The sequence below is a fragment of the Periophthalmus magnuspinnatus genome, chromosome 18 (genome assembly GCF_009829125.3).
Source record: "Periophthalmus magnuspinnatus isolate fPerMag1 chromosome 18, fPerMag1.2.pri, whole genome shotgun sequence".
NCBI classification, from domain to species: Eukaryota; Metazoa; Chordata; class Actinopteri; order Gobiiformes; family Gobiidae; genus Periophthalmus; species Periophthalmus magnuspinnatus.
The window spans coordinates 5,600,371-5,626,849 of NC_047143.1; the positions used below are offsets into that span (position 1 = coordinate 5,600,371).

At 40.1% G+C, this 26,479-nt stretch overlaps 2 protein-coding genes across 3 annotated transcripts in view; one reads left to right on the forward strand and one right to left on the reverse strand.

Annotated features, from left to right (window-relative positions):
* si:dkey-172j4.3 (diacylglycerol kinase delta) overlaps positions 1-26,479 on the forward strand; it is an 84,608-nt gene that overhangs the window by 20,850 nt on the left and 37,279 nt on the right. Inside the window, exons 1-3 of one of the 2 annotated variants that reach the window (XM_055229096.1) lie at positions 11,368-11,650; positions 24,513-24,623; positions 25,573-25,653. In XM_055229096.1, coding sequence (XP_055085071.1) covers positions 11,483-11,650; positions 24,513-24,623; positions 25,573-25,653 — 360 coding nt within the window. In that variant the 5' untranslated portion in view covers positions 11,368-11,482. Of the gene's footprint in view, positions 1-11,367; positions 11,651-24,512; positions 24,624-25,572; positions 25,654-26,479 lie in introns of those variants that run through there. The other variant, XM_033983792.2, reaches the window with a different exon arrangement.
* Positions 23,455-26,479, reverse strand: part of zgc:92429 (uncharacterized protein LOC445063 homolog) — a 57,102-nt gene continuing 54,077 nt past the window's right edge. Inside the window, exon 13 of the mRNA XM_033983750.2 lies at positions 23,455-23,466. The gene's annotated coding sequence lies outside the window, so the exon portion shown is untranslated. The remainder of the gene's footprint in view (positions 23,467-26,479) is intronic.

Genomic DNA, 26,479 nt, shown 5'->3' on the forward strand with positions numbered 1-26,479 from the left:
GTTTAACGCAGCTGAAATTAGTACAGCGGTCCCTCGTTTCGTTCTAAAAATAACCCGTAACAAGAGAAATCCACGAAGTAGCTTTACTTTTTAGAGTTATTCTATATGTTTTTGGCTGTAAAACCCTTCACCACACACTTTATACACTTTTCTCACACAGGTACTAACATTTTCTCACATTTCTCTCTTGTTTAAACTCTCTCAAAGTTCAAACCTTTGAGCATTTCATCGTCGGGGAGAAACCTTGCAAACCTACAGCACTTAAGAGTCACACTGCGAACCGCGATACAGTGAAGGACAACTTTACTGTTATTTTAATGCCGATTTGTGTTGTAATACAGTGAGTTCTTGGGTCTAATCACTGATAGAAATGATTAAGTTCAACATTCTGGATATTCCGTGGAAAACTACAGTGTAATCAATGGGAAAAACTGCGTCTTGCGCCCCCATCTGGACATCTGGACGTATGACATCATCACGTTCTAATCTGAAAACCACCAGCCAAACTGTAAGAATAAACAAATGAGATGAACACTTACATATCTCGAGTTGTGCAGTGTTCGTTTCACCAGTCCAGTGCAGCGGTGAGAGCCTTAAAGGGTCAATACTTGTCCCTGGTGTAAGAATAGCATCATCGAAACAGAACATATTTACATAATGTTATCACGACCAGCTGGCACTCGTCTGACACTGACCACAAACAGAGCGCTCGGCTATTCTAAGGTTTACAAATGACTACGCAGGGAAAACCCGCTACATCCCCTTTAAATTAGTGTCTGTGGATTCATTTTCACATGTAGATATTACCTTTAATGGCCCTACTCATGATTTTTTTCCCACGTATTTGAGCTAAATGTGTTTTTCCCCAGTACAGATACATTGCATAAGCAGCTCTTGACGTCAAAATAAGTCGAGCTGTGAAGCGTTTATTTTCTGAGAATCAGGAAGTGCGCGTTAGCATGCTAGCTGTCACGGCAAAACTCCGATCTAGCCTCTGCGAGTTGACAAAAGCGCTTATAAACTCATCACCGGGAGTAATTAGGACGCTCTGAATGCGTAAAGTAAGTGAGAAATAACTAGTTTTTGGGGGGTTTTTTGACAGTAAAAAAATCACGTACAGCGGCTTTAAAATCTCCGGGAAAACCACGTGAACCCAAAGCGGCCCTAGGTGTGCGGACTTATCATAAAACAGTTCTAATAAAACCCGTGTCCATTTTTAGAGCTCGCTGCGAAACCTCATCTAATTTTAGCTTCACGTTTGGTTAAACAAATAGAGCTCGCGGCGGTGCGTTTATGGGCCTGGTTTATCTGAGCGCCCGCCCAAAGTAAAGGTTATTTCAACTCTCCCGGCCTTATATAAACATTAAGGGCAACGGGAGAAATGGAGGAGAGGAGGGAAGACATGGTTTAAAAATAAAACAGAAGTGAGAGATGAGAGGAGAGAGGGCAGAAGGTGAGGCCTGTAGCGGAGGAAGAGTTGTTTTGAAGACACAAGCAAAGTACCAGACGAGCCAAATCTGATAAAGAGTTGATGAAAATAAACAGAAACTGGCAGAGTGACAGTTTTTCTTTAAAGGGCTCGTACTACGCTGGTTTCTGATCTATGTCATAATGTTGTTTCCTCATCGCAAACTAACCTGGAGTTGTGTTTCGTTTCATTCCCGCGTGTTTAACTCACAAATCCTGCATGTTTCTCGCGCACAGAAAACACTCCGTTCCACCTTGTGATGTCATGCGGGGATACAGGAAGCGCTCCACTGTCCGCACACCTTCACTAGAGTCGTTTGGATGATTTCAGACCTGGAATTGCCAACCTGTACTGAGCTAACTGAGATCTACTGAAGTAAAATGTAGTAGCGGTTAACGTGAAAACTACCACTTCATGACATCACAAGGTGGAACGGAGCATTTTGAGGTTTGGAGATGTAACAGACTAATAAAAAAGGGTTACGCAAACATGTGTGAATGAAACAAAACACAACTCCAGGTGTGTTTTTGATGAAGTAATGACATTATAACATGGTTTAACGCTCACAAGAGTCAATTTTGTGTAATATAGGACCTTTAAAGTGTCATAATTGTACAAATAGTTTTATAATGGTCTGGAACTAGAACAGAACTACACTGCATGATAATATTAAAAGAAAAAAATATATATACTTTTTTTTTTTAATTCATCATTGTAATACTGTGATGACACTGACACAAACACTTTTATTTATTTTATTTTTTAAAGGTCTTTTTATTAGGCAGTGAGTGTCAATTAAGTGTACAATACTTTTATATATTATGTATATGATTTTTTTCAACTAACATAAAATTAACTAAATTACCACACACATAAAACAACAAACTACAGACCAGCTGCACAGAACAGAAATAAGACATACATATAATAATAGTAATAATAATAAATAAATAAATAAATAAATAAATAAATAAATAAATAATAGTACAATTTAAAAAAATGTAAGCTTAAAAAAAAACCTCATTCTCTCCCTCTCTCTGTCTTAAAAAAAATTAAAATAAAAAAAATATTAAAGCAGTTATGTCTTTTATCCATTGTGCTTGGAAGGGAGGTGCAGAATCTTTCCATTTAAAAAAATATCTTGTCTAACAATAAAGAGTGCAAAAGTCTGAACCTTTAGTTTGTAGTTTGGTCAAAATGGGTCCAGGCCACTCCAAAAATGGCACAGAGTGGATCTGGTTTAACTTGATACTGTAGGACTTTCTTTTTTTGTTGTTTACAAAAGAGATTATCCCCATTAGACGTATTTAAAAAGCCGGCGTTACACTTCTCGTACAGCGTGTTTAAATACAACTGAAGCTGCCCGAAACGCCTTACACAAAAGTCAACAACAAAACAACGACTTCTAGATCACATTGTTTCTTTTTATTGTTTAGAAAATGTTTTATTCGTGTACAGTTCAGGACATGCAACCCTCACCCTATAGAGGCAAAGAACCGGTAATATATAGAAAGAGCAGAACTGGTAATCTCGTGGTTGTAAGTCAGAGCGTTTGTGCGTCAGGATTTCAACATGTTTCTGTTTGTTTCTACATCGAGCAGGGTCAAAGGTCAGGGCTCGTGACAGTTGTGTGGTTAATGACGCAGTGCGCGGCTGTCGGGCTAAAGCTAACTGCTGTTTTATGGACAGTTAACGGTGACGTAATCTTTGTTGAACTGGAGGTGTGTTCACTTAAAGGTGCACTGTGCAACTTTTCTGACTCATTTATTGGTTATCCCTATGGAGACAAACAGGCCAAGTCACACGTCAGATCTGTGGAAAGGTGACTCCACTCTCAGTTTAAAAAAAAAAAAAGGTTTTCGTGGTATTTTTGAGCAATAAAAACACCTCTAAGTGAATAAATGCACGTTTTTGGCTTGTGTAGAGTTGCTCACAGTGGGAAGAGTAACAAAACATTTTACTCTAGTAGTAGTACTGTTACACTGTACAGTATATTTACTCATGTAGTAGCAAAAGGTTAAAGGTTTTACATTACACAAAATTGACTTTTATGAGGTTTAAGCCATGTTATAATGTTGTTACTTCATCAAAAACAGACCTGGAGTTGTGTTTTGTTTCATTCACATGTTTGAGTAACTTTTTATTATTACTCTGTTACATCTCCAAAGCTCAAAATGCTCTGTTCCACTTTGTGATGTCATGAAGTGGTAGTTTTCAAGTTAACAGCTACTTTTTACCTTTTGTTCAGCAGAAATTCGCAATTCTAGGGCCAATTTCTTCTGAACAAATCATCCAAATGATGCTGGTGACGGTGTGTGTAGTTTAAAAACACACTGGAGCACTTCCTGTATTACCACATGATGACATCACAAGGTGGAACAGAGTGTTTTCAGTTCGGGAATATGCAGGGTTTGTGTGTTAAACATGTGTGAATGAAACAAAACACAACTCCAGGTCTGTTTTTGATGAGGAAACAACATTATTAAACATTAAAATGGCGTAAAATGGGCCCTTTTAAATGATCACACGTTGTATTGCTGTGATATCCCTAATTGTTTGAGTTTTTGCAGCTCGTCGAGTCCTTCAGCCGCGTCCAAACCAGATTATAGACAGTCTGTGTTCGTAATCTCCCAGGTCAATCTGTTCATCATTTCTGTGTCCAGAAATGAGCAGCCAGAAAGAAGATTATTACAGTCCAGACTCATATGAGGGAAGATGAGTGTCGGGAGGGCATCTGGGTCAACTCATCCTTTGTTTTTCGCCGTGGTTACTTTCAACAGTCTAGAATCGCTATAGTTTAACCTGAGCTGGAGGCAGGTCAGAACTCTGTGGTGGAATTTGTTGTGTAACTGTCAGATTGCAGATGTGTTGACCTGGTTTATGGTTAATGGACGAAATGAGTGTGATGTCACTCATAGCGTTCGCGAGTATCATAGCAACCAAGAGCCAATCCGGAGAGAGGTTGTTGAAGATAACGCCCCTTCCCGCCCGCACTGCTGGTTTACCAAGGAGCAGGTGACGGTTTTGCAATAGAAAGTGAGTTAGAACCAGTGTCGATGGAGCAAACATAAACGTCGGATCGCAGTGTGACTCTGAAGTGCTGTACGTTTGCAATGTGTTTTCTCCCCGACAAAACCCACAATGTCGATGAAACGTTCAAAGGCGCCTACGAAGGTTTGAACTTTGAGAGCGTTTAAACGAGAGAGAAATGTGAGAAAATGTTAACGCCTGTGTGAGAAAAGTGTATAAAGTGTGTGGTGAGGGGTTTTACAGACAAAAACATAGAGAATAAATGTAAAAACGCCTATTGCGGGTTATTTTTAGAACGTAACCCCCGCGATGAACGAGGGACCGCCGTATACAGTCTATGACCGATCCACATGAAACAAAAACTGTCACAGACTTCAGCATCTTCCCTCTCAGTACAAAAGTGAAATTATTTTTTCACTATAGCTTCAGAAAGTGGCACCATTTTTCAAACCCAAAGACGTGATCGTTGTCAGTTGAAGGATTTAGGAAGCATAAGATTAATATGACGAGTCTGTGGAGCCGATCCCGAGCAAATATTGGCAAGATTCAACATTTATTTCTTCCAAAAACTCTATCTCTCATAGAGTTACACAGGCCCCTGCTCTCCATCTGAAATAACCCAACTGTAGCATGTTTTTGGGTTCTGGAGATAAAATTTCCAAGAGGTAGAACATGCAAACTCCGCTCACATAGACCTCATTCCAGGACTAAAAATAGAATTCATGGAAAAATACACTATATTTTTTCCACAAAGAAACAAAACATGAAAGCGTACCCAGAATCCATGACCCAGAAATGTGATCGCATAACCTTTGTACAACACCAGGGCGGCGGTGTCACGTTTCATCTGACACCATGTGGAAAATTTTTAGATCCAGACAATGGTTCGGGTGAGATCGTGGGATTTGGGGGGAGGGTGATGACATAACTTAAGTCTGGTTGCCATGTAGAGTTGGCAAAAGTGTAGAAAATGATCTTGAGATGGATCAGAACAAGTATAAGACGCATAGATTGGTATACGCCCATGGACCACTATGACCCTACTGGACGACTGAGGGATTACACAGACATAAAACCACATGGGAATATGAAAGAAATTACTACTTACTGTTATTACTACGACTTAGTACTACTTATTCTGCATCAAAACTGCCCCCGCTCTTTCAACAGTGTCCCATTGTTAAAGCGTAAACCGTGAACTGTTACAAAATCAACAATAAGACATTTTTCCCCAAATCGTTCAGCTCTAGTCTAAACATTACGGGGAAAAAAACAACATATGTGATTAGGATTAGATTTAAAACCAAGACCCAGTTCAGTCAATGGGAGGGATTATTCTGACAATCCTCTGTAACAGCCAAAACACCAGATTATAGATTGTGCAATATAATAACCCTAGAGCATACAGTATGTGTCAATCCAGATGAGAAAACTACTATTTCCGCTCCTCCTCTAATACCAAAGCGGTCTGTGGCGGCCGTCGCAATGCTAACAACAACTAGCACGGTTACAGCTGTTGCTTTCTTGTTCGTGGAGCAGAAAAATGTTTAATAACTGGCTTATTTTTGCTGAGGTTTGTGGCAAATTGCGCTAAAATCAATGTATATTCACAGATCAGGCAGTGGACAGTGGACTAAGTGAGTGTGACGTCGCCCGTAGCGTTTGTCTCCAGTCAAAAGAAGCTCGTCGAGGCTAGCAGTTATAGCGGCGGCGAATTTGAAGCTGAGTTTTGTATTTGGAAATCCGACCCCGAGTATCATAGCAACCAAAGAGCCAATCCGGAGCGAGGCTGGTAACGCCCCTTCTCTCCTGCACTGCTGGTTTAGCGTAGCGGAGGGTGAGCGCTTAGCAACGCTGTCAATCAAACCTGTTGCTAACGCCGCCTGATTTGTCTGTTATTAATGTCTGTGCAGTATGTTGATTTACGGACAAAATAGCGAAATAAAAACACCAGGATCACGTAGAGCGGGTTAATACAAGTCGATGTAGCCGGAACGTAATTGGCACGCGGCGGCTAGCAGGTTAGCTATGTCTATTTATATTTACAGTCTGTGCTGACAGGTTTAACAGTTTACATGCTGTGTTTTGGATGTCTCTGGGACTGCAGATGGAAATTAGCGCCGAGTTGTCTGGTACTAAGCATGTTTCTTTGATTAATGCTGCTGTAAAATAAACAAAATAAACTAAACTTTACAAATACGAGGAAAAATTCACCGGAGGAAGCTTCTACTTTTAGAAAAATACGCCGTTGTGCGTCAGGGCTAATGCTAATGTTAGTTTCAGAGCCTGATAAATATTTAAATAACGTCTCTGGCTGAAATAATCTACACCTAAAAATAAACGGGGCTACGCGTGGAATTTTCCACATCGAGCAGGTGACACCATCAGGCCGAGTTATGAGTCAGATCTGTCCAAAGGCGAGTCGTTCACTGTAAGATAAGGTATTGACGAGCTATAAAAACACCTGTATTTGAATCAGTGTTGTTAAAAATGCTAAAAGTGTGGGACATTTCAGCCAAAGCAGTGGAGACGAACTGGTAGCATATACTGTAAGCACTCGCAGAAACGTTCCACAGTGCGCCTTTAAACCCTCATACAGTATTGATATTTTCTGTGCATTTTATCGGTTCTATTATTAAATGCTGCAGGACTGGTTGCCATGGTGCAGAGCTGCCCACACGAGGCGATGCTGGTTAAAAGGTAGTGCGCTCTTGTAGGTTTGTGTTAAGAGAGACAAGGACCAGATGATCTGGGCTGGGATTTAATAGACTTGAGTTCACATTAGGGCTTCAACATGAATCACAATCACATCGGAATCACAGTTGGCAAATCGCAGTGGCTGATTCTGCGTAAAAAACGGCTAAGTCTGTAGTTTACACCTGGACAAACGTGTTCTGAAATGTGATTCTTGTGTTAGTTTGTCAGCTCAGATTTCAGTGTGTTTTTCAAATTCTTCTGGACGTGTTTGAAAATGTGAAATTTGAACCGAATCCTGTTATTAGAACATAAACATCACGAATCTAATCACAATCGATATTTTTTCAAGGGATGCATTGGTTCAGTATTTTCAGTTTTGATACCGATTCTGATTCAACAACTTAAAGCATAAGTGGCCAAACTATTTTTTACCGAGGGCCAAATTTTGAAACGTATTCGAAGTGTAGAGCCACAAATGGGTGGTCGTTTCATTTTACATAGTTTACATATCTTAAATGAGGCTTGAAACGTTCACTTTTGGTCTGTATCATAGTGCAATGTTTGTTAATGACGTTATAGTGGTAAAATGAATTAATTTTGCTATAAAATAACTGCCTATGATCAATAGAGGGCCAATAAAAATTGATCTGAGGGCCGCCTTTGGCCCCTGGGCCCTAGTTTGGACACCCGGGCTTAAAAGTATCTGCTGCTATTAACTGATACCAGTGCAGGGGCTGATAACAGCTTCTTTTTTTCCCTCTAAACTAAAATGAAATAAGACTAAACCAATGCAAAAGTGCTACGTAGCTATTATCAACTCTCATCTAACCACAGAACAGCTTTGTGCAAATACAAATTCTCTAGGCCAAGTACGACCAGCATATCATCTTGTTACATCAGTTTATAAGTTCAGCCAGGATATATTTTGAACCAATTTCTGATCCAGCTAAATTTTCAGTATCGGCGTCGGTGCATTCCTCATTTTTACCCAAATTATTCAGCCCTAAGTCACATGACAGTCGCAATTTTATGGTAAAATTTGCTCAGATGCAGATATGTCGATCTGGTTTATGGTTAACATCTCTGTAATGACTGGACCTATCCACATGAAACAAAAAGCAGCACAAAGTTTAAACGTGCTCAGTAACACGCGAATAGTACAGTAATAGTACGTAGCGTGTGTGTAAATATAGCTCAGAGCCGACAGCGTTTGAACAACTGCCGACCACATCCTCTTCGTCATCTTTGTCCTTGTCCAAATACCACTTTTCTTTTCTTTTTTTTTTAGCTCTTAGCCCCGCCTTTAAACAAACTGTATCATCTCTGTGTCCTCAGATACAAAGTGGTTCAAGTAAATCCAGCTAAAATCCAGTTGGTTTAAACCTAAAAGGCCTCTCTCTGATCTGAATAGTCACTACCTGCAGCTAATCATGCCTCAGTGCTAGTGCAGCCTCTGAATTCTGGAGGTTTTGAGGTTCTTTCACACGAGGCCTGTCCATAAACGCTTGTACGTGTCTCTATCTGCAGGTTAACGCTCTGGAGACACAGGTTCAGTTGTATTGTAGTTATTTTTTAAAGCTGTAAGAGCGTTGGTTTCATACTGTTCCTTTAAACCTGTCCTCCACACACACACACACACACACACACACCTCTTACCTGTGGCGCCCTCTGCTGGACCTGTCCCTCTACTGAAACCTCTGTGACATTGCTCAGGGACACTCATTTTGCATGCAGCAGAGACAGAGATGATTAGAAAAACATGTCCGTGTATCTGCAGAGGTCAAAGGACAAAACGTGTTGGGGCAGTGGGGAATTTGTTCTGGAAAATTTACATAAAAATCTTAAGTAAACAGCTGCCGCGTTGGGCCCGATAAACATCATAATGTGCATATGGTGGCGTAGTGGTGAGGACTCTCGCCTCACAGCCGGACGGTCCTGGGTTCAGTTGAGTTTTAAACCCGTCCAGGGAGAGAAAACTGAAATCTGAACTGATAAAAGAGACTGAAGAATCCCATGCATTTCAGAACATGTTTGTAGAGACGCCATGGAGACAAAGGAAGGGCATCTGACACACAGGCACATTTCAGAACAGAATAACAGAACACATTTTGTTTGCAGAGTAGCTTCATATTCAATTGCAGCCTGACTGATTTTACTAATTGTTATTATTCAAATTTCAATTTTGATTTGATTGTGATTAACCTTGCAGCTTCACAGAATCCACATTTTGATCAGATTAGATAAAGTCTCTTGTTATCAGAGGAAAAAGCACATTGATAATTTTGCTCTCTCATTTCCGCCCTCATTTTATTTGCTAATGAAGCTTTTTACCTGAAACACACGATTTAAAGAGGAGTTTTTATGCAAAATCGATTTTTTTTTTTTAGATTTCTACCCTGTTATAATGTTGTTCTCTCGTTAAAACCATGTCTGAAGAGGTTTTAGATGTCACCCGTGCATGTTTGCGTAATCTAGCAATCTCTCTTTGCGGTTAGCTGTACAAGGCTCCTCCCACAAGCTTACATCACCCATGCTCCTGCGCGACAATTCCACATAAATATACCAAAACATGACGCAAAACTGTACAATATCTTCACAAATCTAATGCGATGTGCAGTAGTTTCATTAGCGGGATGCACGCTGACTGTGTTGGGATAGCGCTCTGAAGGGGGAGTGACTTAACACAGAGAGCAAAGCGAGGGGAGACTCCAGAGAGCGCCAAAAACAACAGTGACACTTATAAAACATGTTAATACATTGTTTTAGAGGTAAAATAGACCCTTTTTAAGCCTCTTTGTCAGTTTTAACCACCTGTTGTTGTTGTTGTTGTTGTTGTTGTTCTTATGATTTGGGGTTTTTTAGACTCAAAATAAATTGCCATGTACCTTGTTATATCTTGTTAAATCAATTAGATAGATAGATGGATAGATATATAGACAAAGAGACAAAAGAGAGACAGAGGGAAAGAGACGTGCCACCAGGGGGAGCCACAGGGCAGTATGTAGACGAGAGAACAGGACACTTTAAAAAAACATGCAGCGCAACACACATGGACAATTATTACAGAGTGGACTTTGAAATCTGCACGTAATGTTTTAAAAGCTTGAGTAAAGTTTTAATATAATCCAGTGCCTTAACCTGCAGAGAGCGAACACATACAACTTTTTCAACTAATTACAACTGCTAACTGAACTATAACACAACTAAATACGTAGATAAACACGTTTTTGCAATCATTTCAAGATGTATTGTGCTTGCGTTTGCTTTATAGTGATAATCTATGACACCTGTGGATCTTTATGTTATAATTTGCACATTTTAAATCACAATATTCATCTAAAACGGCTTAAAAAAGAGACAAATCGTCGTAAATGTCATCACAACAAACGCATGCTAGTGTGGACAGCTGCGCATCACACTAGCGAGTAGCAGATTTATTTATTTTTTTCATTTGTGCCGAAATGACTAAGCGACGCTGCCGAATCCTACACATATCACAAGAAAATAAAATTGTAGAACGAAGTAAGTACGTCACGGTAAGCACAAAAATAACTATATCATGGGTAAAAGCACTGAAAATATTTGCAGAATAAGCCACTAGTGACATAAATTCTGCATGAAAACTGCTAATCCTGTTGCTTAAATCTGTACAAACATGTTCTGAAATATGATTCTCGTGTTAGTTTGTCAGTTCGGATTTAAACATTTGAAATTTGAACATAATCCTATTAAAACATCCATCCCAAATCTAATTACAATCAAAATGCTTTCCAAATCGTTCAGCCGTATTTATGAACTTAACAACAACTTATGAGTGTTATAAGAGTCAAAAATCTTCCAAAACAGCTGCAACAAGAAGCCAAAGTTGTACCGCATCGCTAATGTATCGCTAATCTACGCCGCGTTATCGACCGGCTGCTATCTGATCCCCGCGTCGTCTTTCCCGGTCGAACCAGTGTATCCAGTCTAAATATAGCCCCGAGCGCTACTCTCCTTTAAACAGACCGCGTTCTGCTTTAAGAATGTGTACTTTACTCACCTGGAGGGGGCGGGGCTACCTGTAAGAGGGGGGCGTGGCTACCTGCGTTGGACGGCCCCGAGCAGGAAGTGGGGTTTTCTTGTTTGAGGAGCTGCTGCCGGACTGGGACTGAGGTGTGGTGACTGCTGAGGGAGACAGGACGAGTTTTCAAAGGCTTTTTTTTTTACAAATTTGAACCGAAATGGAAATGGATTTTGTAAAGTGGCTCTAAGGCGGAGCTGTTTTTGTTCACCGTGTTTGCGAGGGCCATGCCGGGGTTGTGTAAGGCCAGCGCGTGCTGCTTTGCGCCGCTGTTGTTTGGGTTTGAAAATGGGGAAGGAACGGGAGATGATTTAAGTTCTGCCAAATTAAGTCATGAGGATCATCTGGATAAACTGCACATCGAGGACCAGCCCGAGAGCCCCAGCACGGGTGAGGTTAGTACAAAATCTGGCAGTAATTTATGGAGAGAAAACTGCAGGAGTGGTGGAGTATTTAAAAATATTACTCAAGTAAGAATGAGATTACTTCAAAATGATATTATTCCAGTAGAACGTAACATCTAAAGTGTGTAACTGGAAGGACTAAACATTAAATGATCCACAAAATCAAAGGATAGACACAAAACTGAGAGAAACTAAATCATATCTGAAGGTTAAGGTTAAGTTTAAAGGGCCCATGTTACGTTATAATTGTGTTTCCTCATCACAAACAGACCTGGAGTTGTGTTTTGTTTAATACTTAACTCACAAATCCTGCATGTTTAGACTGAGTTCTTCTCCCAAACACAGAAAACACTCTGTTCCACCTTGTGATGTCATCATGTGGTGATACAGAAAGTGCTCCACTGTGTTTTTAAACTCCACACAGTTTCACTAGAATCATTTGGATCATTTCAGCCCTGGAATTGTCAAATCTGTACTGAACTAAAGGTAAAAGGTAGATGCTGACTTGAAAAGTACCACTTCATGACATCACAAGGTGGAACAGAGCGTTTTGAGCTTTGGAGATGTAACAGACTAATAATATGAATAATGCAGAACAAACAAAATGAGAAACAATTGTGCCTGTTGGATCAATGTGTCTCGTGTGAAGAGCTGCAGACAGGAGCAGGAAAACATATGTCTATACAAAAAAAATATAATATTCTGAACATTCAAAACTCTTAAAAAGATTCTAAACTCAACATTTTTGCATTGTTGCTGTTCTTCTTCTTCTAAAAAGTCGCATTGTGGCTTAGATGGCCTAAAATGTGTTGTCCACATATGTGCACACCAGGTCAAAGGTCACATGAGTCAGTTTTGCGTAACACAGGACCTTTAAACTACACTGTCTCACTGCGTTTGACCCGTTCTTCAGTGGCCCTGGGGGATCTCTTCAGGAGCAGTGCACATCTCTGTGATCTCGTTGCTGGTCTTGGTTAGGACGACTTCAGCTGGACGATTTTGATGGTGGTGATGGTGTGTTTTGGGTCGATGAGGGAAAACCAGAGTGCCTGAGCGAACCTTTTTCCCCACTGTTTTTTTATTTTTTTATTTTCCTTGCCGAGAAGGAGGGTCTAAGGACAGGAGATGTTCTGGGACACTCCATTTGCTTGTTTTCTATTGATTAATTTGCTCGTCTGTTTCTGTTTCATTGTTGAGTTTCTAACTTTCTGTTGGTTAAATCAATTCTCATGTTCAGCCCTAAGAGGCGACTGCTGCTGTGGTTTTGGGCTTTACAAAACATGTCAAAATAGATCCCTGTCTCACATCTTCAGGAAGACTGTTCCAGGTTTTAGCTGCTTAAAACTGAAATGCTGATTCCCCATTTTTAGTCCTGGTTTAGTCCTGGTTTAGTTCTAGTTTAGTCCTGGTTTAGTTCTAGTTTAGTCCTGGTTTAGTCCTAGTTTAGTCCTGATTTAGTCAATGTTTAGCCCTGGTTTAGTCCCGGTTTAGTCCATGTTTAGTCCTGGTTTACTCCCGGTTTACTCCTAGTTTCATCCTGGTTTAGTCCTGGTTTAGTCCTGGTTTAGTCCTGGTTTCATTCTGTTTTAGTCCTGGTTTAGTCCTGTTTTTTTCCTGGTTTAGTCCTGGTTTAGTCCTGGTTTAGTCCTGGTTTAGTCCTGGTTTCATTCTGTTTTAGTCCTGGTTTAGTCCTGGTTTTTTCCTGGTTTAGTCCCGGTTTAGTCCTGGTTTAGTCCTGGTTTCATTCTGTTTTAGTCCTGGTTTAGTCCTGGTTTCATTTTGTTTTAGTCCTGGTTTAGTCTTGGTTTAGTCCTGGTTTAGTCCTGGTTTCATTCTGTTTTAGTCCTGGTTTAGTCCTGGTTTCATTCTGTTTTAGTCCTGGTTTAGTCCTGGTTTCATTCTGTTTTAGTCCTGGTTTAGTCCTGGTTTAGTCCTGGTTTAGTCCTGGTTTAGTCCTGGTTTAGTCCTGGTTTAGTCCTGGTTTGGAGTAGACAGGAGACTTTGTAGGACAAAATCTGCCTATTTTGTGTTGAATTTCCTTGATTAAATTCATGAATTTAAGATCAAAACCTATAAGAAAATTGAAAATTGAAAAAAAAATCAGTCTTGGATGAAGTGAGACAAAATGATTGAACGCAGAAATGTGGTTCATTCAAATTGAAGGAGGCGTGTGAGCCGGATGCAAAATGAGAATTAGATTTGCAAATGGTTTGTGTGAAAGTTATGGGATCAGTGACGGACACCGAGGCTCGAGGGTTTGGGAAAAAAACATGGAATAGTAATGATTTGTGTTTTAATACTAGGATATTGTTCAAAGTTCACATTTTAAACACATACGGACTGACAAACTAACACAAGAATCACATTTCAGAACATGTTTGTACAGATCGAAAGTACACGGTTAGACGTTTTTCTGCAGAATAAGACAGAGAGTTTTGTTTGTACAGGAAATGATTGCTACTTTCCTCTGATTTTGATTTGACCGCAATTCATATTTTAGCTCTAATTGACAAAGAGTATAGCCAAAAACGGTACTAAAGTCAAAGTACTACTACTACTATTCCTCACGAGTAACTATACGGACAAAACATCCATCCATCTGTCCATTTTCTTCCATTTATCTGGGGCTGGGTCACGGGGGCATCAGTCTAAGCAGGAACTCCCAGACGTCCCTCACCTCAGACACGTCCTCCAGCTCCTCCGTTGGGACCCCAAGGCGTTGGATGTAAAATATATATATATATTCCTCTGAGCTGGACTGAAGAACAGCACAGAGGCTCTCGTCCTGACTGCACAGGAGCAGGCCCTGAGCACCAGAGCGATACAAGCCCAGATCTACCACACCAGACACGACTCAAGGTCCAGAAGACGCCCCTGAGACAATCCAGCACAGAACTGCAGGGTGTAAGATGATGCAGGGAAAGTATACATGGAGTGTACTGAAACATCTGTGCAGAGTACGGACTGGAAACCCCAAAATCAAGGTGAGAAACATCTCCAAAGGTAGTGGAGAATGATCAAGCTAAGATCCTGTGGGACTTCCAGATACAGACTGACAGAATGACGATGGAGAACCAACCGTTGTGGTGGACATTGCAGTACCAAGCGTTGGGAACATCAGGAAAAAGGAACATGAGAAACTAGAGGAACACCAGGGGGTTCATAGAAGAGCTGAAGAAGGTCTGGAGAGGTGAAGGAATCAGTGGCCGTGACCTGGAAACTGGAGGAGTGGCTACAGCAGATCCCAGGAATAAACATCAGACACCTCGGTCCAGAAAAGTGCAGTACAGGGACGGCAAAGATACTGCGCGGAAAAAACTCAAGCTCCCAGGCCTGGTTGAGGTTCCGAGCGTGGAAAAAGAAAGGATGAGACCAACCGCGGAGGGTGAGGGGGGGTGATAATTTGAAGTTAAACACGCTGTACCTGTTTTTTCCCGTCTTAAAACATGAAAAAAACAGTTCACTAGTTCATTTTAAACGGTTCGCAGTGGTCCAAAGTTGTCCTAATTATTCACCATGATGAGTTTATAAGCACTTCTCACAACTCTCAGAGACCACAGCGGAGTTTTGCAGTGACGGTAAAGCTAACAACAAGAAGAACGCTGATGTGTACTGTCTGATCCTCCGGCAATAAAACGTAATTAGTAATTAGACGCAGACGGCACGTCGCTGACTCGTTTTGACCTGAAGAGCTGCACCGGGGGAACTGGGGCCGCACAGACCTCACACAGATACACTGAAGATAGGTACAACCACGTCTAAAGCTGCGCCGTGTAACTTTGTGGGTGGAAAGTCCGTCACCTGCTGTTTCGCTTTGAATATTCCACAATAAGACATTAAATGTAACTTTATTTCTTTAGGGGCATTTTTACTGCTCAAAATGACCTTGAGAAACGCAGATCAGAGCGATAACTTCAGCTGTGTTTGATAGGTTTAATGCCATATTGTGGAAGATTTCAGACAACGCAGTGGCAGATCTCCATGGAGACAAGTTCCGCAGTGTGTCTTTAAAGTCTGTACGATTTTAATTTGAGTCTGAATCAGAACTTTAAACCCATGCAGTTCAGAACACATTTGCACAGCTCTAAACTACAGCGTTAGCATATTAGCATATTTTCAGACGTGACGTGACGCAATATTTTGTCGTTTAGAGGAAATTGCGTTACTTGAATAACTGCAATCTCGATTACGCAGTGAGAGGTTTGCAAATCGCTAAAGTAAATGTCATTGAAGCTCGTGCAGATTTTAGATTAGCTCGTATGACGTGAAAAACACATTTATCAAGTTTCGGTCTCCCCACAGCTTCACACTGAAAACGTGATATCGTTACAAAAGGTTCTAAATAAGAAGTGATCATGGTCGCGCTTCTGGCTCCATCGACTCTGGCTCCAATTCACTTTCTATTGAAAAAAACGTCGCCCCTCTCTGTGTAAATGCTGCTGTCAGACTCGTCGTTTTGGTCTTAAAATGTTCGTATTGACCCGCTCTACATGATCACAGTGTTTTTATTTCGCTGTCGTGTCCGTAAATTAAGATATGAACATTAATAACAGACAAATCAACTGCCTTTTTTGCCCAAGGTCGCTCCCGCTAACGTTAGCAACAGATTTGATTAGCAACGTTGCAGTTTAGTATCTGTGGTTTCTCTACTTCATATTTACGTACAGAATCTTCCAGGACTGTTGGAAAGTCACAGGTATGAAAGCAATGAGTTCAAACTACTAGACCTGGCACGAAAACACATTTTGAAGTGCGATATATCATTGAAGTAAATATAGTCCAAACTTTTCTCATTAAGGGCCACATATAAAAACAGAAACAAAGCCGAGGGCCGATTGAGGGCCATAGACTGGTCGCGAATACAGTGAATACTTCAAATCTGCGTTTTTACGAGTTAAACTGAACCACTAGACCTTTATTCATACTTATATCCTCAACACGTTAAATATTTCAGATGGGCAGTAAGTAGATTTTCAGAAAAGTACTGTAAAAAGTACTGTTTAAGGTAATGTGGGCCAATTCACCTGGAAGCTTGACGGCCGAGAAAAATTGGTCTGAGGGCCGCATTTTGCCCCCGGGCCACAGTTTGTACATACCTGATATAGACAATAAACGTTAATATTGAAATCAAACTATAAAACAGAAGTAATCCCCAAAAAGTACTCTTAAGGTACAATATTGTAAAGCTGTCATAAATACACAAAACAATGCAACACTTAAAGGTCTTATAATGCAAAAAGTTGACTCTTGTGAGATTAAAGTCATGTTATAATGTCGTTTTCTCCTCAAAAAACATACCTGGAGTTGTGTTTTGTTTCATTCACACATGTTTGACTTTATCATTATGCTCCGTTCCACCTTGTGATGTCATGAAGTGGTAGTTTTCAAGTTAACAGCTACTTTTTACATTTTATTTCAGTAGAGATTTGGCAATTCCAGGGCTGAAATTCTCCAAATGATTCTAGTGAAGATGTATGGCATTTAAAAACACAGTGGAGCACTTCCTGTATTCCCACATGATGACATCACAAGGTGGAACTTAGTGTTTTCAGTTCAGAGAGAAGAAATCAGGTTAAATATGTAGGGTTTGTGCGTTAAATATGTGTATGAAACAAAACACAACCTTACCCACTGTAAATCTTGACCCCCAAAAAGTATCGTTCCATTTGCATTATTTATCGTGACAGGCTTACTTAAGTTTTATTCTGGAACATTTGCGCTCCTGTGTAAAGTCTGTGTGGCGTTTGAGGCGCTGCTGTTAAACTAGTGGCGTCTTATTCATCAGGTTTAAACACTTATCTGCTCCTGTGGGGGACTGTGTGAGGGAGAAGCAGCACAGGATAATCAGGCTGTGGACTGAGCTGTGTGCAAACAAGAGGAGAGGAGAGAGGGAGGAGAAAGGAGGAGAGAGGGAGGAGAGAGGGAGGAGAGGAGAGGAGGAGAGAGGGAGGAGAGAGGAGGAGAGAGGAGGAGAGAGGGAGGAGGAGAGAGGGAGGAGAGAGGAGGAGAGAGGAGGAGAGGAGAGAGGGAGGAGAGAGGAGGAGAGAGGGAGGAGAGGAGAGAGGAGGAGAGAGGAGGAGAGGAGAGAGGAGGAGAGAGGGAGGAGAGAGGGAGGAGAGAGGGAGGAGAGAGGAGGAGAGAGGAGAGAGGAGGAGAGAGGAGGAGAGGAGAGAGGAGGAGAGAGGAGGAGAGGAGGAGAGAGGAGGAGAGGAGGAGAAGAGGAGGAGAGAGGAGGAGAGAGGAGGAGAGAGGAGGAGAGAGGGAGGAGAGAGGAGGAACAACACACAACCACAGAGAGGGAGGAGAGGGGAGAGGAGAGAGGAGGAGAGGAGAGAGGAGGAACAACACACAACCATAGAGAGAGAGGGAGGAGAGAGGAGAGGAGGAACAACACACAACCATAGAGAGAGAGAGGAAGGAGAGAGGAGAGGAGGAACAACACACAACCAGAGAGAGAGAGGGGGGAGAGAGGAGAGGAGAGAGGAGGAACAACACACAACCAGAGAGAGAGAGAGAGGAGGAGAGGAGGAATGACACACAACCAGAGAGAGAGGGAGGGAGGGAGGGAAGAGAGGAGGAACAACACACAACCACAGAGAGGGAGGGAGGGAGGGAGGGAGGGAGGGAGGGAGAGAGGGAGGAGAGGAGGAACAACACACAACCACAGAGAGAGAGGGAGGACAGAGAGGAGAGGAGAGAGGGAGGACAGAGAAGAGAGGAGAGAGGGAGGACAGAGGAGAGGAGAGAGGGAAGACACAGAGGAGAGACGGAACAGGAGGCGAGAGAGAGGGAGGACAGAGAGGAGAGGGAGGGAAGGAGAGAACAGAGGGAGAGAGTAAACACTAAAGAGAAGGAACAACACACAACCAGAGAGAGAGGGAGGACAGAGGAGAGAGGGAAGGAGAGAGGGACCAGAGTGGGAAAGAGAGGGGAGAGAGAGATGACTTAGAGAGGGGAAAGAGAGGGAGAGAGCAGATGGAGAGAGAATGAGGAAACACTAGAGAGAAAGAACAACACAGCATGAGATAGAGGGGCAGATAAGGGAAAGAGAGAGGGAGAGAACGGGGGCGAGAGAGGGGCGCGAGATGGAGAGGGAGAATGAGGAAACAGTAGAGAGAAGGAACAACACAGCATGAGATAGAGGGGTGAGGGGGAGGTGAGAGATGGAGAAAGGGAGGGGAAAAAGCGGGAGAGAGAGCTAGGAACCAGTAGAGAAGGAATGACACAGCATGAGATAGAGGGGTGAGGGGGAGGAGAGAGGAGACAGGGAGAGAACAGGGCGAGAGAGACAGAGGAGAGGGAGGGGAACGAGAGAGGGAGAAAACAAGGAGGGAGAGAGAGAGCTAGGAAACAGTAGAGAGAAGGAATGACACAGCACAAGATAGAGGGGCGAGAGGGAGGAGAGAGGGAGGGGAAAGAGAGGGAGGGGAAAGAGAGGGAGAGAACTGGCAGAGAAAGGAGAGAGGTAGAAGAGAGACATGGGGGAGAAGAGAGACAGAGAGGAGAGAGGGAGGGGAAAGAGAGGGAGAGAACAGAGTGGGAAAGAGGGGAGAGAGGAGTTGGGGAGGTGAAAGAGAGAGGGAGAGAGAACAGGTGGAGAGAGAGTAGAAAGGGGAAGAGGAGAGAGGGAGAGAACAGGGGGAGAAGAGAGGGAGGAGGCAAAAGAGAGAGAAAGAACAGGAGAGAGAGAGGAGAGAGGGAGAGAACAGGGGGAGAAGGGGGGGAGAGAGAGTTAAGAAACACTAGAGAGAAGGAACGACACAGCACATGTGGAGAGACTGACAAAAGAAGAGACTGACAAAAGAAAATAAAAGTAGCGTCATTAAAGAGGCACCTTGGTACTTTTTTGATGGGGGTTACACCTGTCTGTCTGATTCAGCTGTGAGTCGCTATGGCAACTGGAGCTGTACGATGTTGGAAAAGTTTGCAAAATGAGTGTTGAGAACTTTTTCACTCAATAATCTCAGTCATAGTAAAACTAAAAAGCACATGATTTAATTTGCTCCTGAAATTCTGTCAAAATAAAAACTTAGATCTTCTTTAACAGAAACAAAACAGGACGAAATCAAGGAAAAAGTTTGTACTTAATACGGAAAATCATGAACAAAAACAGCTTTGTTTTTAACATAATCATAAAACTGTGCATTTTTATCATATGGAAAACCTTGGTGTTATTCCGATCACATTTACGGCGATATCGATAAAAGCATCAGGCAATTTTGTGATATCGATACTTATTTCGATATACCGTGCGGGCGTTATGGCAGCGCTCCTAATGTTTCCTCATTCTGAAGGTGTGCTCAGATGTAGAGCTGTGACTTGTGGTTTCAAGTTTTATTTTCTTTTTCCTTTGGGGCAGTTTTTTTTCACTGTGGTGTGAGGCTCCTGCCAAAAACAACTATCAGAACGTTGGCTTCACTTTGGGATGTTTACATGGGGGATTTTTTTTCTTTAGGGCTGTGCATTAGAGCTGCAAACGAAAGTAGATCTAAGAGAGCTAAAAAAAAAACAACAAAACAAAACAGGACGATAGGGAATCTGAACCTAGAAATAGAGGTGTAATCGTTCCCTACGCAGCTTGGAATGGCGGCGTATTTCAAACCTACAAAGACAGAAACTGGTTCACACGTAAGACAAAACCCCAAGCCACAAACAAATTAATGCGGTCTACTCCGTTTAGTGAAGTGAAGAGTGCAGTGAGAGTTATATTTGAGAAACTAAACAGCCACTTCAGAAGAAAATGTCCCAACGCCATCGCAAGAGCAGCTCAGGACACCAATCTGCTGTACATCTACATCTCAAATCCAGATAGTGAGGTGCAGATCTTAGCTAAAATAAAAGAAAGGGTTTGACAGGGGAGTTAAAGAAGCAATTTTTGGAAAGACAATCCATCTTTCAGCAGGAATTGGGGCTTATGCATCATTTATCTCCTATTTATAACTCCATCCTCAGACCTAAATTAAAACAAGGACGCAATTAGCAAAACACAAAGGCTGCAGTTTTTGAAGTAGCATCATTTGCTCCACAAACAACAAAATCTCCTGTTTTATTCTGCTTAAAAAAAACCTGTTTAGATCTGTACAAACATGCTCTGAAATGTGATTCTTGTGTTAGTTTGTCGTTCTAGACGCGTTTAAAGATCACATATTATACAAAGTTGACTCTTGTAGCTTTAAGCCATGTTGGAATGTTGTTACATCCTCAAAAACAGACTTGGAGTTGTGTTTTCTTTCATTCACACATGTTTGAGTAATCCTGCATTATTAGGTTTTCTAGATCTCCAAAACTCAAAATGCTCTGTTCCACCTTGTGATGTCATGAAGTGGTCATTTTCAAGTTAACCGCTATTTTCTTACCTTTTGTTCAGTACAGATCAGCAATCCCAGAGTTGAAATGATCCAAATGATTCTAGTGAAGGTGTGCGGAGTTTAAAAACACAGTGGAGCACTTCTTTTATTACCACTTGATGACATCACAAGGTGGAACGGAGTGTTTTCTGTTTAAGAGAAGAGCTCAGCGTAAATATGCAGGGTTTGAGTGTTAAATGAACACGTTTGAATGGATTAAAACACAACTCCAGGTCTGTTTATGATGAGAAAACATAACATAGATCAGAAAATAGTGTAAAATGTGACATATAAAGACAGATAAAACTGTTACACTCGTTGCCACGTTGTGTAATTTCTCTCGTAAAAGCCTTTTGCACAATTTCACCTTTAGACTTTCAGATGTGTGACAGTGTAGACTCAAGGTTACCTCATCACATGTTCTCATTCCAATGGCATGTGATGAGACGTGGTCACAGCGGCCTGCGGTTTGATGTCATAGTTTCAGACGGAGGACGGGGGCCTGTATAACTCTATGGGAGAGTCACTGTTATTGAAGGAAACGTTTGAACCTTATCGTTTTATGTGCTTGGGATTGGCTCCTCAAACTCGTCATATTAATCTTACAGCTTAAAGGTCATTGTGTGGTTTTATCCATGTTAGAACGCTGTTACTTCCTCAAAAACAGACCTGGAATTGTGTTTTGTTTCACTCACATCCTAAAAATAACTCACAAAAGGCAAAATCTGAGAAGTATCAGCTTTATTTTTTTACAATTATTCCATGTTTTTGTCTGTAAAACCCCTCACCACACACTTTATACACTTTTCTCACACAGGCGTTAACATTTTCTCACATTTCTCTCTTGTTTAATACACATTCCTTAAAATATGAACTGCCAAAACCAATGTTTTAGCTGCATAAACGCCTGACTTTTTTTTTTTAATAAGAATGGCTGTAAAAACCTAACTCTAAGTACAATCTGCATAATCTCTTCTATAAATATTGATTATTGTTCAAATATGTTTTATAAAGTGTTTCCGAGCTGGTCAGATAGTTTTTTTCATTGTTTGCTTGCATAAAAATCACTCAAAACTACATTCGTTTTTATTTTTTCTTCTACTTAAACAAGTATTACACACGTATTTGATGCAGCAAAGGAAAAATAAGGATGGATATGTAAAATAGAGGGAGTTGTGTGGAAAAGGGCAAAAGTACAGGCTGATACTTCCTGTAACGTGATTTTTATGGCTAAAAAAGGGAAAAAAAAGTCTAGGTGCTACACTGGTCTATAAGTTCAAACCTTCGTAGGCGCCTTTGTTGGTGCGGAACATTTCATCGACATTGTGGGTTTTGTCGGGGAGAAAACCAATCAGGACGCAGAACACAACGACATTCTTTCACCTGACAACAATTATGTCTTCACTGTTAAATAATGACGCTGTAATGAAGCTATTGTGACAAAATCATTTCACTTTTGTTTAGAGAAGGCGTTCGACTCTACCGGTTTTCGTTTCATGTGGGAAAGTCCGGTAATTATAGAGATCTTACAAAAACATAACTCACGACCAAACAAGAAGTCACCGTACTGTTGTGTAATGTTTGTGATGTAGCTTCTTGATAATTGGTTGGCACGAGCTGCTAAAACCCCAAAACTATTTATAGTACGTATTTAAATAAGATGATCACACTCGGTTATTTAACTCAAGCTTTCATTCCTTACCGTATATGGACGTAGAGTGGCTTTTGTTGTTCTATGTTTTATGTATTTATTTAGCAAGTATTTATAGTTGCACTCTGTAAGTTTTCTGGTAAAAATGTGATGCGCTTTAAACGTAATATAGTGAAGTTAAAGGAGACTGTTCAGAGCGTTGAGTTTACATTCTGATTAACCCTGTCAAAGTTGTATTCACGCATGTTTGAATAAGCTCTATTGACAATGTACTTCATCAGATTCATCAGATTTTTTTTTTTCTTTTAAACAAATAAAATGCTGTTGGACTTTACATCCATCACTGTTTATTTATGTATTTATTTGTCTGTCTATTCATTCATTCATTTATTTATTCATTTATTCATTCATTTATTTATTTATTCATTTATTTATTTATTTAGTTATTTATTCATTCATCCATTTATTATTTATTCATTTATTTATTTAGTTATTTATTTATTTATTTAGTCATTTATTTATTCATTTATTTATTTATTTTTTGTCTGTCTGTCTATTCATTTATTTATTTATTCATTCATTTATTTATTTTGTCATTTATTTATTCATTTATATATTTATTTTTCTGTCTGTCTGTCTATTCATTCATTCATTCATTTATTTATTTATTTAGTCATTTATTTATTCATTTATTTATTTATTTTTCTGTCTGTCTGTCTGTCTATTCATTCATTCATTTATTTATTTATTTATTTATTTATTTAGTCATTTATTTATTCATTTATTTATTTATTTTTCTGTCTGTCTGTCTATGAATTCATTTATTTATTTATTCATTTATTTAATTAGTCATTTATTTATTTATATCAAGCTGTGAGCGAGTTTGCATCTCCACAAACCTGACTTCCCCTCTTGTTTCCATGGAAATACTGCTCTTTTGGTTCATCTCCACGGAGAATGTTTCGAAGTATGGTTTTAACTTTCTGTTTCCATGGAGAGCACCTTTACATTTGGTTTAAAGGGCCCATATTACATCTTTTTTTTTATCTGTTCTAATATTGTTTCCTCGTCACAAACAGACCTGCAGTTGTGTTTTGTTTCATTCACACATGTTTAACACACAAACCTGCATATTTAGGCTGAGTTCTTCTCTCAAAACGCTCTGTTCCACCTTGTGATGTCATCATGTGGTAAAACAGGAAGTGTTCTGCTGTATTTTTAAACTCCATACACATTCACAAGAATCATTTGGAGCATTTCAGCCCGGGAATTGCCAGAAACAAAAGGTTAAAAGTAGCTGTTAACTTAAAAACTACCACTTCATGACATCACAAGGTGGAACTGAGCATTTTTGAGCTTTGAGATGTAACAGACTAAGAATAGTTACTCAAATATGTGTGAATGAAGCAGAACACAACTCCAGGTCTGTTTTTGAGGAGCTAACAGAATTATAACATGGATAAAAGCTCACTAGAGTATTTTTTTGCGTAATATGGGACCTTTAATGATTATAAACATGACACATTGAACAAACTTTTACTTTTTATTTATTTTTATCTATTTTTTTTTATCCTTACAGTCACTTGGGGATTCTATAGCCTCGGAAACGCTATAAATACACCCTTTGATAGTTGAAATCTACAGCATATGCTTTACATTCATTTTTTGTGAGCGCCTGGCGGGTTCTCAGCTGACAAACGCACACCTCGGGCTAGTTTTTAGAGTACATCTTGTTGTCACGGTAACAGACAGAAAACCATTCACGGCTCAGACACTCGCGTCTTTGTTTTTACAGTGCACTCTCGCGGTTTAGCGTTATATTTGGTGATGAACTGTTGTGTGTTTTTGTCGACAGAAAAGCGTCAAAGAGGGAATCCTGCTCAAACAGACCAGCTCCTTTCAGAGATGGAAGCGGAGATACTTCAAACTGAGAGGACGGACGCTTTACTACGCCAAAGACTGCAAGGTACTACCATGCAATACACACGTTTACGCTAATATGTACTCAATTATATTTATTTATACTGAGAGAACAGATACTGAAGCCTGCAAGGTACCAGACAATTTTATTTTTATTTATTTTATTTTTATTTTATTTGTGTTTATTTTTTATTTCATTTTAATTAAATGTATTATTATGATTATTATGATTATTATTCTTATTGTTCTTATTGTTGTTGTCATTATTATTGTTATTATTATTATTAATTTATTTTATTATTGCTATTTAAATGTTTAGATTAATATTTACTAGGGCTGTAAAATGAATTTAAAGCAAATCGAAATCTCAATCTGAATGAATGAAATCGCTATTTTTATTTATTTTAATTTAATGTATTATTATTATTATTATTATTTATTTTATTTCATTTTTTTATTTATTTTAATATTGCTATTTCTATATTTAGATGAATATTTACGAGGGCTGCAAGATTAATTTAAATCAAATAAAAATCTCAATTTGAATGAATGAAATTGCAAAGGCTGCCATTTTAAGTACCATATTTTTCTCCACAAACGACAAAATCCCCTGTGTTATTGTGTTATTCTGCATAAAAACTGCTGGCCCTGTAGTTTCAATCTGAACATGTTCTGAAATGTCTTGTATGAGTTTGTGAGTTCAGATTTCAGTCTTCACTCTTGCCAAAAAGTTGTTTAAAATGTGAACTTTTAACTGAATTATTAAAACATAAAACATCAATCTGCTCGTCAGAAACATCACAATTGGATCGTTCAGACCTACTTCACCAAAAACATTGAGACAGTCATAATAGTGAGATTATTTCTTCCATTTCAGCTCATTTTCCTGGTGCATGTTTTGCATTTGTATTTGCATAGAGTCATTCACCGCTGCACCACCCACCTCCACACCACTGGTTATATCTCTATTCAAAATCACTGTTTTATTGTTTCAGTCTCTGATTTTCGATGAGGTGGACCTGTCTGACGCCAGTGTGGCCGAAACCAGCACCAAGAACATCAACAACAGCTTCACGGTACAGAAATATCTGAAATTTAGTTCTGTCTAATCGTTTGATAAAAGCTCTTTTTACTATAGTCACTGGTTATTTAAAGGTACTTTGTGTAACATGAATCTGAGGAAATAAAAAGTGAAAACCAAACTTTGCGACGTTCTTCATGGAGATAGACGGGGTGCGATTCGCCGGGAAGATGGGGGGGTTTGTCTGTCCGCCTCTCTGCTCCTCTTTGTCCATCTGTTTTATTCTTGTAGGGGAGAAAAAAACGACATGTCCAGGTACAGACTGTGCCCCAAATCTAACAGTTCATTTGCAGCTCAGACTTTGTACAGTCGCTGTTGATCATCGCTACCATCTTCACTTGGCTCGCACAGTTGCGTCTGTCGGCTCAGGCACACAGCCCAGCGACCCGCGACCCCACACAACAAACTCTCCTCTGCTGTGGCTTATTCAGGACGGCCCAAAAGTCAGTGACACTTTTAAATCTTCAGTAGCTCCTATAATTTTTAAGTTCTACTCACCAAATTTTAGCAGTACATAAACTGAACCTTCTGAGATTTTTGGCAATATATACGGTTATAATTGTTCACTTACACTTGAACTTATCACTACTTAAACTAGGGGAAGTAAAAACGACCTAATTTTTTTCAGTTTCACCCTGAATAGCCTGATCCAACTCACTTTGCGTCACATTTAAAGCATTTCTGGGCTTATGTCTCTCATTTGATCCTCGATATTACGTTTTAAGTCGTTTGTTGTCTGAGGTTTATTCACAAACACCTTTTCTTTAAGATCGCCCCACAGGAAGAAATCGGGACTAGTCAGGTCTGTGGAGATCACATAC